General features: G+C 35.2%; 1 protein-coding gene across 13 annotated transcripts in view; it reads left to right on the forward strand.

Moving 5' to 3' along the window:
- LOC100629880 (zinc finger protein 14 homolog) overlaps window positions 1-15,479 on the forward strand; it is a 101,303-nt gene that overhangs the window by 17,101 nt on the left and 68,723 nt on the right. For 12 of the 13 annotated variants that reach the window (XM_014733319.3, XM_070224254.1, XM_070224253.1 and 9 more), the window contains one exon: window positions 8,864-10,926. In XM_014733319.3, coding sequence (XP_014588805.2) covers window positions 8,864-9,888 — 1,025 coding nt within the window. In that variant the 3' untranslated portion in view covers window positions 9,889-10,926. Of the gene's footprint in view, window positions 1-8,863; window positions 10,927-15,479 lie in introns of those variants that run through there. The other variant, XM_070224261.1, reaches the window with a different exon arrangement.

The raw sequence follows: 15,479 nt of genomic DNA on the forward strand, positions 1-15,479 counted from the left end.
TGGATTGTCTGTATTTTTCTTAATGATGTGTGAGAGTTCTTTATATATTTTGCTTATGAGTACATTCCATGTTTTAAAAATTGTAAATGTCTTCTCCCCACTCTGAATTGTCTTTTAGCTATCTTTATGGTTTCTTTTTGTGAACAGAAGTTCTTAATTTCAGTCAAATTCATCAGTCTTGTCTTTTGTGCTTCACGCTTGTTGGGTCTTACGTAAGAAATTCTTCCTTGGCTTATTTTTGAATCTTATATAAACAGAATCATACTATCTGTTCTTTTTTGTCCTGTTTAAGAAGTCTTTGCCTGCTATACGACCGTGAAGATATTCTCCTGTTTTCTTCTTGATGAATGATTTCGTTCCTTTATAATCCTTTCTTCTAATGGGCTAAATTTTTACTGTGATGTATTCAGGTGTGGTTACCTTTATTCCCCCCATATTTTGCTTCTGGTAGTATTTTTCAATCTGAGGACTCGTATCTTTTTTTGGTGTTAGGAAATCATTGGCAGTCATCTCTTCAAATATTACTTTGCTACCATTTCCCGTTTTCTCTCTTAAGCTCCTATTAAACAGACATTAGAACGTCTGGATCATCTCCAAAGTCTCTTACTCTTCCTCTGCTTTTCCACTTATACTGCCTTTGCTTAGAATTCCTTGGCTTCATTTATATTGCACTGTTCAACCTATCCATTAAGTTTTTTATTTTAAAAAAGTAGTATAGTTATTTATAAAATAGAATGTTTATGTAATAGGATGTATATAGCAATTAACTTAGTAAAATTATAAGACAATAAATATAAATCTCTAGATTTGCATACACAGGAGACTTGCTAGGAAATAAACCAAGGAATATAATTGCTGGGTCTTGGCATACATACTTATTCAGCTTTACTAGGTAATGCCAAACTTTTCCAAGTGTTTGTATCACCATTTTTCCTATAATTGATATCATAAGATGTTTTTCTTTCTTTCTTTCTTTTTTTTTTTTTTTGAGGGAGATTAGCCCTGAGCTATCATCTGCCACCAATCCTCTTCTTTTTGCTGAGGAAGACTGGCCCTGAGCTAAGATCTGTGCCCATCTTCCTCTGGTTTATATGTGGGACACCTGTCACAGCATGGCTTGACAAGCAGTGCGTAGGTCAGCAGCCAGATCAAAACTGGCAAACCCCGGGCTGCCAAAGCAGAATGTGTGAACTTAACCATTTGCGCCACCAGGCTGGCCCCAGATTTTTTTCGTTTTTTAACAGTCAGATTGATGAGTATAAAATCTTGTTTCATTGTTTTAAATTAAATTTTTCTGGTTATTGTTGGAGATGATTACCTTTCTATATGTTATTTGGCCATTAGATTGTCTCTTCTCTTGAATGCTGTATTGATTGTTGTTACATCAGGCTATTTGTCTGTTTCCTACGATTTGTAGGAATTCCTTATATATGTTCTAGGTACTAATTTTTGGTCAGAAATATTTTATAGACATCTTCTCCAGGTGTAGCTTCTTTATTCACTTTCTTTATGATATCTTTCGATGAACAGTAATTGTTTGTGTTAGTGTGGTTAAATTATATATTTAATGGTTAAAGTATATATAGTTTATAAAAAATTATACTTTTCCCTTGTATTCTTTACACCTTTGGAGTCTTAAGAAACCTTTCGCTAGCCCACCTTTCTCCTCTGTTTTCTTCCAAGCATTTTTCTGTTTTGACTTTCTTATTTTAAAGTCCTATTAACGTAACTGGAAATGATTTTCATAAATGGTATGAAATAGAGATCAATTGTAATTTTTTCCCATATAGAAAACAAGTTATCTTTGCCCCACTCAATGAAAAGTCCATCTGTTTTCCACAGATCCACAATGTTCTTCTGTCATATATTAAAATTCCATGTATACATGGGTCTCTCTTGTCCCATTGGCCTTTTTATCTACTCTTGTCCTAATTACCCTTGCTTTTATAAGAAGTCTGGATCTCTGGTGGGACAGATCCCTCCAACTTTTTCTTCAGAAGTGTTTGGTTATACTTGTCTTGTTGGTCTTCCATATAAGTTTAAAAATTACATTAAGTAAACTTTCATTGAAAATGTTGTTTTTTCCAACATCTATTCATGATAAAAACTCTCAACAAATGGATATAGAGGGAACGTACCTCAACATAATAAAGACCATATATAACAAACCTACAGTTAATATACTCAATTCTGAGAAATTGAAAGCTTTTCCTCTAAGATCAGGAACAAGACAAGGATGCCCACTCTCACCATTTTTATTCAACATAGTACTGGGCGTCTTAACCTGAACAGATAGACAAGAAAAAGAAATAGAAGACATATAAATTGGAAAGGAAGAGGTAAAACTGTCTGTATTTGCAGATGACATGATATTATATATAGAAAACCCTAAAGACTCCGCCAAAAAAACTGTTAGAATTAATAAATGAATTCAGTAAAGTTGCGGGATACAAAGTCAATATACAAAAGTCAGTTATGTTTCTGTACACTAATAATGAACACTCAGAAATTAACAAAACAATGCCATTTACAGTTGTATCAAAAAGAATAAAGTAATTAGTAATAAATTTAACCAAGGAGATGAGAGACCTGTACACTGAAAACTATAAGACATTGATGAAAGAAAATGAAGACACAAATAACCAGAAAGATACTCCGTGCTCATAGATTGGAAGAATTAATATTGTTGAAATGTCCATACTACCCAAAGCAATCTAGATACAGTGCAATCTATATCAAAATTCCAGTGGCATCTTTCAGAGAAATAGAACGAACAATCCTAGAATTTGTATGGAACCACAAAAGACTCCGAATAGCCAAAGCAATCTTGAGAAAGAAGAACAAAGCTGGAGGCATCATGCTTCCTGGTTTCAATCCATATAACAAAGCTACAGTAATCAAAACAGTATGGTATTGGCATAAAAACAGACACATAGATCAACAGAACAGAATAGAGAGCCCAGAAATAAACGTCTGTGATCGATTAATTTACAACAAAGGGGCCAAGAATATACAATGGAAAAGGACAGTCTCTTCCATAAATGGTATTGGAAAAGTGACACCATACAAAATAATGAAACTGGACCACTATCTTACACCATAGACAAAAATCAACTCAAAATGGATTAAAATCTTGAATGTAAGTCCTGAAACCATAAAAATCTGAAGAAGAAAACATAGGTGGTAAGCTCCTTGACATAGGTCTTGGCAGTGATTTTTCGGATTTGACACCAAAAGCAAAGGCAACACAAACAAAAACAAACAAGTGAGACTACATCAAACTAAAAAGCTTTTACACAGAAAAGGAAACCATCAACGCAATGAAAAGGCAACCTATGGAATAGGAAATATTTGCAAATCATATATCGTATTAGGGATTAATATCCAAAATACATATGCAGAAGCCATGTAACTCAATAGCAAAAAAAAACCCCAAACAACCCAATTTAAAAATAAAAGATATAAAAAGGAACATGGAAATTTTAGAACTAAAAAATACAATGGCCAAAATTTTTAAAACTTATTGGATAGGCTCAGTTGAAAAATGGAGTTAGCAGAGGAAAATTGGTGAACTTGAAGGTAGATCAAAGGAAATTAGCCAATATGAATAACAGAAAAAATATTGAACACTTAAGAAGAATACAGACTCAAGTACATGTGGGACAAACCTTTAACATTTGTGTCACTGAAGACCCTGAAGGAGAGGAGAAAGTTCAGGACTGGAAAAAATATTTGAAGAAATAATGGTTTACCAAAGTTGGTGAAAGACAGAACATACCAATTCAAGAAATGCAGCCACCTCAAAGAGGATAAACCCAAAGAAATCCATACCCAGACACATCATCATCAAATTGCTGAAAATGGATGACAAAAAGAAGTAGACAGAACCATAGAAAAATAATGCATTACTTGTAGGAAAAGAACATTTTGAATGGCTGGCTTTCTCTTCATAAACCATGGAGGCTAGAAAAAAGTGGAACAATATTTTATTGTGCTAAAGAACTGTCAACGTGAAATTCTATATATCCAGCAAAAACCTATCAGGGATGAAGGCATAATTAAGAAAAGCAACATTGCAAGTGTGCGTGGCAATTCAGACTGGCCTGGGAGTCCTTGTGACTCTAGGCAGTATTGGGGACAATGGCTAATGAGAGAGTCTGTATCTGTCTCAAAGGGGTAAGCACTTGGTAAGTCCAGGAGACAGCTGTCATATGTGATCACAAGCCCAGTGCTGCCAGATGATCCACTCTTTCAAGGAAAGCCAGAAATTTAAATTAAAGCATTAAATCTCCTGATATCTATTTCCTATATAATTTTCCTTCTCCATGACTCTGGCACCATTTTTGGGGGGTTGGGGGGCGCGGAGTGACCATTTCCATCCTTTCTCCTCTGAGAATTGATTTTCAAGAGTTAATTCTAGTTTTAGTGATGATTGACTTTTCACTGTGGAATTTGAAGATTTGACTTACTTTATACCCTCTTTCCTCATCCTCCAAATAGAATAATCATAATTTTTAAGTTGTCGTTATTCAGTTCAGTTAATCACTGTGTAAATAGTTTTCAGTACTGCACCTTGTAGTCACATTTCACTTATACTCCTTTTTCTTTTCCATACAGTTAATCCTTGCCTTAATTAAGAGTTGTTTAGTTTTCTGTGCATCTGTCACTAATCTAACTCTTCAGACACATCAGGTAGCTGTGGTTTGTTTGTTTTTCCACTGAGACATCCCTCTAACCCTTTGTTCTTCTGCCCCAATTGAGACTGTTACACAGCTGTCATTTTAGAATTTCCATTCGTTATGGTCCCATGGATTCCCTTAGGATCATCCCATGGGTTCCCTTTACCTCTCGCCTTTGAATTCCTTTTGATTTCATCTGTATTTGGATGCCTTGGATGCCTTTGTATACCCTGACTGCTGGATTTCTTGCCTTCCTCTTTCTTGGCTTTATTCCCTCATTATTTTGAAGCACGTCTTCCAAAAGCAACCAAGGAAAGAGAAGTAATGCAAGAGAAGTAATTAGAAAGTATATTTTGTGAATCTTTCTATGTCTGAAAATGTTTTCATTTCACCCTCTTATTTGATTGATAATTTGACAGGAGATGTAATTTTAGGTTGAAAAACTTACCTTCAAAATTTTGAAGGCATTGCTCCATGGATTTGTAAAATCGAAGTGTCCAGTGTTGTTGAGAGGTCCAAGGCCCATTAGGGTTCTTAATTCTTTTATGTGACCTATTTAATCTCTTTGGAAGCTTTTAAAATTTATTCTTTATTTATGACAGCTTTTAAAATGCATTCTTTATTTATGATGTTCTAATATTTCATGTTGAGGTATCATGGTGTTGATTTTCTTCTTTCATTTGGCTGGGTGTGTACTGACACATTTGATTCTGGAAACTTAAAATCTCTGAAATTGTCTTGTGTAATTTTCTGGATCATTTGTTCCCCATCGTTTTCTCTATTCTCTATGTGTCAAACTTCGATTATTCACTTTTATATCCAGGGCCCGGAACCACATCTGACACGTATTAAGGACTCGTTAAACTTTTTGAATGATCAAACACTCATAATTCAGATCTTAGATTTCTTGTCCTAGCCCTAGAATTTCTTTTTTTTAATTTCTATTTTCCAGTTCTTTTTTTACGTTGTACCTTCTGTGAGATTTTTTTAAGTTCTAATTTTTGTATTAATTTTTATTAAAACTTTTTTTTTTTGACGTTTATTTTTCTGACATCATTCTCTTGTGGGATTGTTATATGTTCTTTTTAGAAGCATTCTTCTTTTGAATTTTTTTTTTTAATTTTGTCCATTGTCTCTTTTTCCTGAGTTCTTTTCTCCTCTTTATTTTAATCATTTGTGTTTAAGATTTTCTTGAAATAGCTAGTGACTCAAGGCTCTCTGGTCATATAAAACTGTGGCATTAAAAAACTGATTTGAGCTTGTTTGTGTCTGAGGATGTGTAGATTTATTGGTGGTAGTCATTGTAACGATCTGCCTAGAATGGTTCATTGGCTGACACCACCTATCAGGTCTCTTCTCTTGGGCTGGTTTTCTGCAGAATGGAATCCTCTACTTTCTTTCTGGGAATTAATAAAATACGCTTGGCTACCAGATTCTGGGAGTTTGCTGGGTGTAGTGGGCTAGGGAATCAGCCTGCTGTATAGGTAGGTTTGAGAATCTGAGGTCCGTCTGTTTCCTACAGATTTTCAATTAATCTTCCTTTTTGCAGCCCCTCATGCACCCTGCTTTCAAAGGTACCTGATGATTGCAGTTCTTGAAAATATCTGAGATTCCACAGTAGAACCAATCTGAGACTTCAGTTTCAGTTTTTTTATCGTTGATACATCATTTATTACTGTTCCATCTACTCTCTAGCTTCCAAAATTGTGTTGCTACTCTTTCCTCTCCCATTCTCTTTGTCCTCATGGAGTTTCTTCTTACCTTTAATCTTATTACTATCACTTTAGTGGGACTTCATGAAGGAGCAGTAATAAATGCATATATTCAACGTGCCATGTTTGAAAAGAGTATGTCCTTTTTTTCTAAAGGAATTTTTTAGACATTTTTTATTAAGGAGTATACATTTAAACACTTGCTAATTGAATCAGTTGATAAATATTAGTTGATCTTCCAATATGTACCAGATACTGTTCTCAAAGTTGGATATGTGTCGATGAAGACAATGACATTCTCCTTGCCTTCATAGAACTTAAGACCTATTGAGGGGAAAAGATATTAAATGAACCTACATAAATATGTAATTACAAATTGTGAAAATCCTCTTAAGGAAGAGAACAGAGTGCTAAAAGAGTAATTATAAACAGAGTATAATTTGGTCATGGGATGAGAGAAGGCCTCAAAAAGTGTGACCTTTAAGTAGAGATTTGGAAAATAGGCAATGGTTATCAGGCCCAAGAATGAAAGAAAACACCTTCTAGACATAAGGGAAAGTACCTGCAAAGGCCTTAGAAGGGGCCAAGAGCTGGGAGCATTTGAAGAACCACAAAATAGGCCAGTGTGGATGCAGCTTAGAAACCAAAAGGGAGCATAGTGTGCAATTTGGTTGAGGAGGCAGACAGGAACCAGATCATTCAGAGTTTTGTAGACCATGTTCAGGAGTTTGGCTTTTATTGTAAGAGCCAATTGTATGGGAAAGCCCTGAAGGATTTTAAGCAGAGCAGTGGCAAGCTAATGTGATTGCAGTGACATGGATTCAAGATTGCAAACCTCAAGTAGAGAAACAGTAGGAGACTATTCCAATAGTTCAAAGGAGATATGTTTTATATTAGATGTTGAACTTAGAGGAAAGAGTCTCAAAATATATTTAGCAGCAAGATTAGGCAGTATTTGCTGACTGATTATACAAGAGGAGGAAGATGATACTAAATCATTTTCACTCATTTGGCTTGAGGTTTTCCCTCTGTGTCCATTGTGGGGTCTTCAAAGCACTTCACTTGCCTACTGTCCCCATTTCTGTGTAGACATTGTTCAATAATATTATCTCCCAAATACTAAATACTTCTACCAAATACTTTTCATATATTATTCTCAATCCTCACAATGATCATAAGAGTTACTTATTATTCCTGTTGTATAGACTGAGAATTGGGGGCTCAGAAAGATGAACTAATTTGCCCAAGAAAACAAAGCTTGTAGTTAACTGATTTAGAGTTCAAAACGCATATAACTGAATCTTGTACCTCTGCTCTTGCAATAGTGATATACTGCCTCCCATTATATTCTCTCCCCTCCTCTTTGAACCACAAATGCCCTCCCTGTCGGTTGGTCATCGCTAATATAGTACTTGTGCGCTTAGTAAGTCCTCTTCTCTTTTCTTCTAAGGTCACCATCACAGAATTCCAAGGCCAATTGTATTTTCATCCAACCCCAAACATGTACCATATCTAGCCACAAAAGAATCCTCCCTATCTGCCATGCTAGATTCATTGAACACTTGACTTTTCTTAAGCTTTTCTCTCATCTGGATTGCCACCCTGTTTCCTTATCCTTTGTTAAAGAGACTCTGGGGCTCCAGTTACTGAATCCAGACCAATGCTGTCCCATAGAACTTTCATCAATGATGGAAATATCCTATGTTTATGATTTCCAGTATGGGAGCCACTAGCCACATTTGCCTGTTGAACACTAGAAACCTAGATAGTGCCACTGAGGAACTGAATTTGAATTTTTACTTAATTTTAATTATGTTAAATTTAAATAGATATATATGCTTAGTGGCTACTGTAATGGACAACACAGATTTAAGCAGGGGCTGGCAATCTTTTTCTTAAAGGGCCAGATAGTAATTATATTAAGTTTGCAGTCAGTGTGGTCTCTTTTTCAACTACTCATTTCTCCCATTGTAGCTCAAAAGCAGCTATAGATAATATATAAATGAATAAGTGTGGCTGTGTTCCAGTAAAACTTTACTTATAAAAAGTGTTGCAGGGCTGCAGGCCATAGTTTGTCAACCACTGGGAATTTTCTCTTAGACATATTCATTTAATCCTGACAACAACCCTGTTAAGTAGGTATGATCATTTCCCTTATTTTACAGTTCATGCTATGGGATACTCTTATATATGTGTGCATATGCTGTGAGATTTTGTGTGCGTGTGTGTATTTATGATTAGAGTCCTCTTATAACAAGGGAGATAAGACTAAGGTGTCTGTATATTTAGCCTATAGCAATGTTTGGAAACCAGTGGCTGGCTTACTGCCCTCATCCTACTGTGTGATCTCTTTTCACTCTTCTTTTCTCATCTATTTTTTAAAAATTCTGTTTAATTCTCCCATTTTTATTGAACTTTTACTTTTCCCAAACAAGAAAAAATATGAATGATTGCTTTTGTTTTTTCTTTCAGTCCTCCAATCAAGATGTGAGACCAAGAAATTATTTCTGAAGAAGGAAATTAATGAAGTAGAGTCAGCCCAGTGGGAGATAATGGAAAGACTTACAAGATGTGACCTTCAGTGCTCTAGTTTCAGAGATGATTGGGAATGTAATGGCCAGTTTGAGAAGCAACATCGTTCTCAGAAGGGACATTTCAGTCAACTGATATTCACCCATGAAGGCACGCCCACTTTCAGTCAGCATCCATCGTTTACATTACAGCAAATCATTAATAATAAAGAGAAATACTGTGCAACTAAGGAATATAGGAAAACCTTTAGACATGACTCACAACTTACTACAGATCAGATAATTCATACCGTTGAGAAACCCTATGAATGTAAGGAATGTGGAAAGGCCTTTAGACATCCCTCAAGACTCAGTCATCATCAAAAAATTCATACCGGCAAGAAGCCCTTTGAATGTAAGGAATGTGGGAAAACCTTTATTTGTGGCTCAGACCTTACTCGACATCACAGAATTCACACTGGTGAGAAACCCTATGAATGTAAGGAATGTGGGAAGGCCTTTAGTAGTGGCTCAAACTTCACTCGACATCAGAGAATTCACACTGGTGAGAAGCCCTATGAATGTAAAGAATGTGGGAAGGCCTTTAGTAGTGGCTCAAACTTTACTCAACATCAGAGAATCCATACAGGAGAGAAACCCTATGAATGTAAGGAATGTGGCAATGCCTTTAGTCAGAGCTCACAACTTATTAAACATCAGAGAATCCATACGGGGGAGAAACCCTATGAATGTAAGGAATGTGAAAAGGCTTTTCGTTCTGGTTCAGACCTTACCCGACATCAGAGAATTCATACTGGTGAGAAGCCCTATGAATGTAAGATATGTGGGAAAGCCTATTCTCAGAGTTCACAACTTATTAGTCATCACAGAATTCATACTGGTGAGAAACCCTATGAATACAGGGAATGTGGGAAGACCTTTAATTATAGCTCACAACTTATTCAACATCAGAATTTGTATTGGTGATAAACCATAGAATGTATGAAATGTGTGGGAAGGCTTTTAATTACAGCTCAAAACTATTCAACATCAAAGAAATTTATCTTGATAATAATCCCTCTAAATAGAATAATGTAGAAACATCTTATTTGTTGACTACAGCTTATTCAGCCCGAGGAAAATCATGTAGAAGAATCACCCTATGAGTAGGATACATTTTGGAAGCCCTTTAATAAAAGCTCATTTTTCTCTTGACATGAGATAATTCGATCTAGCAAATACTAAAATGACAGCACTTTTGACACCTTTCTAACCTTATCTTAAACATCAGAGAGTCCATGCTGAAATATAATCCTGTCATTTTCATTTTATTTTTTCCCCTAACTTGTCTATAGTTGTTATATTTTTAATCCGTCTTAGATTTTTATGACTGTAAAATCCATCTGTTTACATCATGGTTTGCAAAATGTCTTTATTTTTAAAATACCTTTAATACCTGAGAGAAGTGACCTCTTTATTTTTGAAAATGGCGTATTTTTGCTCTTTACAAAATTTAGGCTTTCTTATTGTAAAAACTTTCATGAACAACTTTGAGTAAATAGAGACCCTTTAGTAGCTTCATGGTGTTTCCTTGTGTTGCTGTAATATCATTTAACAAATCCCTATTGATAGACATTGTAGTTTCCTTCAGAATTTTTGCCATTATACACAGTGCCCTGGTGGGCATTCGCCCTAGGCATATCTCTGTATCATGTCTTCTCTTTTAATTGCAGAAATAATGCATGAATATGTTTTCCTTATAAAAGATTTAAACATTACAAATAAGGCAGACATACCCTTTGACCACCATCCTTGTACCCATTCTCCTGAAGGAGTGATTATTTGTTTAATATTTATCCTTTTTGAGCATTTTTCTATGTTTTTATATATATATGTCTTGGTAGAAATTATAAAGTGGGGATAATTATAATACCTACCTCATAATTTGGTGTGAGTATCAAATAAATTAAGACACATAAGTGCTTAGAATTGTGCCTGTCATATAATAAATAGATACTCCCTGAATGTTGGTCTTTGTCATTATATTCATCGTTGCCTTTAGTATTATTTGTTGAAAGACAGCTGTTTTTGCTGACCTTCCTCAACATTAGGCAGGATGTCTAATTGAAGAAACCCATGGAGGGTAATGAATTAAGGAAATTTTCCATCATCATTTATTTCCTATGAAACATGAAATAATCCTGGGTGTTGGTGGGGAAAGTGATGTATGTAGTGTGTGGGAAGGACTTTATTCAGACTTGCATCCTTTTTACTACATCATATAATACTTAATGTAAAAACAGACAAGAATATAGACAAAACATTGGGGACACTGATGAAGAAAAAGTGTGAAAACACAAATAGCATTGTTTGAAAAATGGATATATATATATACATATAGGGAGAGAGAGAGAAACTTTATGGTTAACCACTTTAAATGTTATATTGAATACAACACTTCTTTCCAGTACATTTGAAAACCTAAAGAAAATTATTTTTTTGGAAAATAAAAATTACCAGTATTAAAGAGAATTAGAACTCTTGGAAGACTCTTATAAACACAAGGAAAAGGAGAAGTTTAGCATGGGATTTAGTAGCCATCACTAATGAAGCACCAAACCCAATTTCCTTTCAGGCAGAACATTATCAAGTGTTGAAGGAGCTATTAAATAGAAGTAGACATCTCATAACGTACTCTAACATAATCTTGATGTTAGAAATGGATTAGGAGGGCACTATAAAAAGGAAGCTATTTTTCAGTAGCATCCAGGAAGATACATGCAAGCATAAAAAAGAAGTTAACAAACTGCGTATCTAATAAAAGAATAGAAATGACCCTGATTGGGACAGTAGCTAAAGAGGATGCCCAGTGCCCAGTTACAGCCAACTGATGCTGCGAGGAAATGCAGGCCCCATTTTGCCAACTCTTCTGACTTTTTGAGAGAATCCAGAGTTGTTGTTTTGTTGTTGTTGTTTTTTAGTGTGTGACAGCTCTTGGTTTTTAAATGGCAGCTCACATTTTTTTGAAAAAAAAGCAATGAGGGCCAAAGATATATTGACTCTGCAAGTAGCAAGTGGCCTGTGGGTTACTTTTGTTCTGGACACCAGAGCAGTGAGTGCAAAAGGCTTGCAGGAGTTCTCAATGGTGCAAATCCCTTGGCCTCAAGGAAATTTAAGGTGGGGGAAGGAATAGTACAACACAAGATAGTTTATTCAGAATTTCTTAGATATGAACAGTTTTAGATTAAAAGTACTTCCAGAGATAAGTAGCTAAACTCCAGGTATAAAGTTTTTTTAAAAAAAAAGAAAGGACTTGCTCCAGCCCCAATATTTTCTACATGCAGTTTTTTAATTTATTCTAAGCATGACGTCAGTTTAAAAACAGGATGTATTTTATGTGTCGTATATCCCATTCATGAGCTGTATATATACACACACAACTGAAAATTAAAAAATAATCTATCAAGAGAAAAAATAGCCAGACCACAATTTCACGTGAGGAGAAAATATGTCACTGGAGTTACATATTGTGTTCTAGACGAAGGGTCAGCAAATCTTCCATAAAGGGCCAGATAGTAAATATTTTGGCCTTTGTGGGCTATTTTATTTCTGTTGCAGTTACTCAGCTCTGCCATTATACTGTGGAAGCCTGCTAAAAGTCTTGGATTAAGAAATCCTGAAGTTAAAAAAAAAAATACCCCACAGCTTAGCTTTGTTTATGTTGTTAGTGTTTTTACATGGACCTTTCCTGTGCCTCAATTTGCTCAGCAAGCAGCTTCCTACACTGCGTGGATACCACCCTGTGGCAGAAAAATCCACACATCCAGAGTTAGTAGAGGTCTGTCCTTCCATGCCCCACTCCCCTTTTTTCTTAGATCCCATGATAGAGGTTTTTGGGTTTTTTTAACATTGAGTTAAAATTTTTTATAGGCTTTATTTTTTATAGGCTCATGCCTATAAATTATTTCATAATCAATTTGAGAAAAGTAGAGTGAACAAAATCTCTGCAAATGAGAGAATTAGTAAAGACACGCTATTTCTGTTTTGCTTTACTATCAAAATGAGAACTGCTAAATGATTTTTTTTTGAGCATATTTTTAATCATTTCTTGAGTTCATCTAAAATTACAAACCCAAACCAGCCCTGATGGCCTAGTGGTTAAAGTTTGGCTCTCACTGCATGGGCGGCCTGGGTTCACTTCCCAGACACAGAAACACACCACCCATCTGTCAGTTGCCACGCTGAGGCAGTGGCTCACATAGAAGGACTAAGATATACACCATATACTGGAGCATTGGAGAGGGAAAAAAAGAGGAAAATTGGCAACATTTGTTAGCTCAGGGTGAATCTTTCCCTGCACAAATAAAAAATAAAAAATAAAATTACAGAGGTGATGCATTTGCAACTGAACCAATGAAACAATGCCAATAAATAAATAAATAAATAATCTCTGCCCCTCTCCATTCCTCACTCCCTTCCCCTCTGTGCATTTCCTTCTGAGTAATGTTTAAAATTTGGGTATATTCCCCATATATTTCTTTGTGCTTAAATGTTAACACAAATAAATTATTAATTTTAGTATATTCTTATAAAAATGGGTGATACTTTATACATCCTCTGTAATTTGCTTTTTTACACTCAACGGTACATTTTGGACTTCCTTTCAAGTCACTAAATGATGATTCAACTTAGTTTTTTTAATGGTTACAGTATATTCTGCAGTATGCTTGTACCAATACCTAGTCAACTATTTCCCAACTGTGGTATTTCAGATTGTTTGCTCTTTGCCGTTTAATAGTAGTGCTGCAATAAACATTCTATTATATTCTTGTCTACTTATTTTATTTTTGTAAAATAGGTTTTGCAAACCATTTCCAGTGTTTCCTATGTTTCTTAGAAAGGTATTGCTTATAGACAGTTATAGAGGGCAAGAGGACAAAGGAACAGAGTGTGCAATTTTTATATATGTGTTTATGTGGATGTGTGTATACACATGGAGATTTAATGTTTTAATCCATCTGGAATTCATTGTTGTATATGGTGTGATACAGATTGTCAGCTTTGTTTCCATCCAGAAATAAAGCCAATCATGCTAGAACAAATTATTATTAACCTTCTTCCTACTGAATTAAAATACTATTTATTGGGGTCGGCCTGGTGGTGCAGCAGATAAGTTCGCATGTTCCGCTTTGGCGGCCCGGGGTTCACTGGTTCAGATCCCAGGTATGGACATGGCACTGCTTGTCAAGCCATGCTGTGGCAGGCATCCCACATATAAAGTTGAGGAAGATGGGTACTGATGTTAGCTCAGGGCCAGTCTTCCTCAGCAAAAAGAGGAGGATTGGTGGCAGATGTTAGCTCAGGGATAATCTTCCTCAAGAAAAGAGTAAAATAAAATACTATTTATCATGTATTACATGCTCCTATCTTCAGATCTATTTCTGTACTCTATTTTCCAGCAGTTTCTGACTTATACTTTTCAGTAACTTATTACTTGAAAATAAAGATATGTATATTATCAATATATAGTTTTTATTTGGAAATAAAGACAAATATTTGTTCATGATAATTGTTAAATTATCCAGTTCTAAGAAAAAACTCATTGAGATTATATTTTGAATTTTATTCAATTTAAATACAGAGTATCCAAAAATTAATTCACAATTGACATTGAGTGGATATTCATTAATACATGTATGTCTTGAATTTTCTTTGACAATTCTTCATCCTCCTTACTCTCTAATATCTTTAGAATGTAATGATTCATCATACTTAAAATATGCTAGTAATATCTGAAAGTTTAATATCTTTTATTAGAGTATTGGTTATAAAATAGATTCTTTTGATCTTTTGTAATCTGCAGATGAAGTGATATACCTATCTCACAGTATTTATACCTATTTTACTTTCTTGTTTTATCTCACGTTGTAGACCTGATGACAGTGGGTGTTGGGCAAGACTTTTTACCGTATTTTCCCCATTTTTACAGACTGACAGGTCAGTTTTTCAAGATAATTTCTGCTTCCTGTTTTCATCCCTACTCCTGTTTGTGTGTCATGAGGGAAATGATTTATTGCCTTGATAAAATGTGTTAAAACACATAAATTATCTCCCTTTATCTCACATGAATTTCTTATGTTCCCTGGGGCAGGCTGTGATTCTCTATGCCTACTCTGAGGCCCAGTCCTCTGCTTGCATATGTCCCAATATCTAAAGTTTCAATGAAGTATCAGGATGTGCATTTTAACTCCAGATTCTAGCTGCCTCTTTCAACAAAAATGCTCTATTCTTAATTAGTCCAGAGAGTTATGATTATCACCCACAGAAATTTCTACTATAGTCATCTTTGTTTTATTTCTAGTTTTTGTAGGGGTTTTTTTGGTGAGAAAGATTGGCCCTGAGATAACATCTCTTGCCAATGTTCCTCTTTTTGCTTGAGGAACATTGTCACTGAGCTAACATCTGTGCCAGTCTTCCTCTATTTTGTATGTGGGACACTGCCACAACATGGTTTGATGAGTGGTGTGTAGGTCTGTGCTTGGGATCCGAACCTGTGAACCCTGGCCTCCTGAAGCGGA

This window comes from Equus caballus, chromosome 10 (assembly GCF_041296265.1).
Source record: "Equus caballus isolate H_3958 breed thoroughbred chromosome 10, TB-T2T, whole genome shotgun sequence".
Classification (NCBI taxonomy): Eukaryota; Metazoa; Chordata; class Mammalia; order Perissodactyla; family Equidae; genus Equus; species Equus caballus.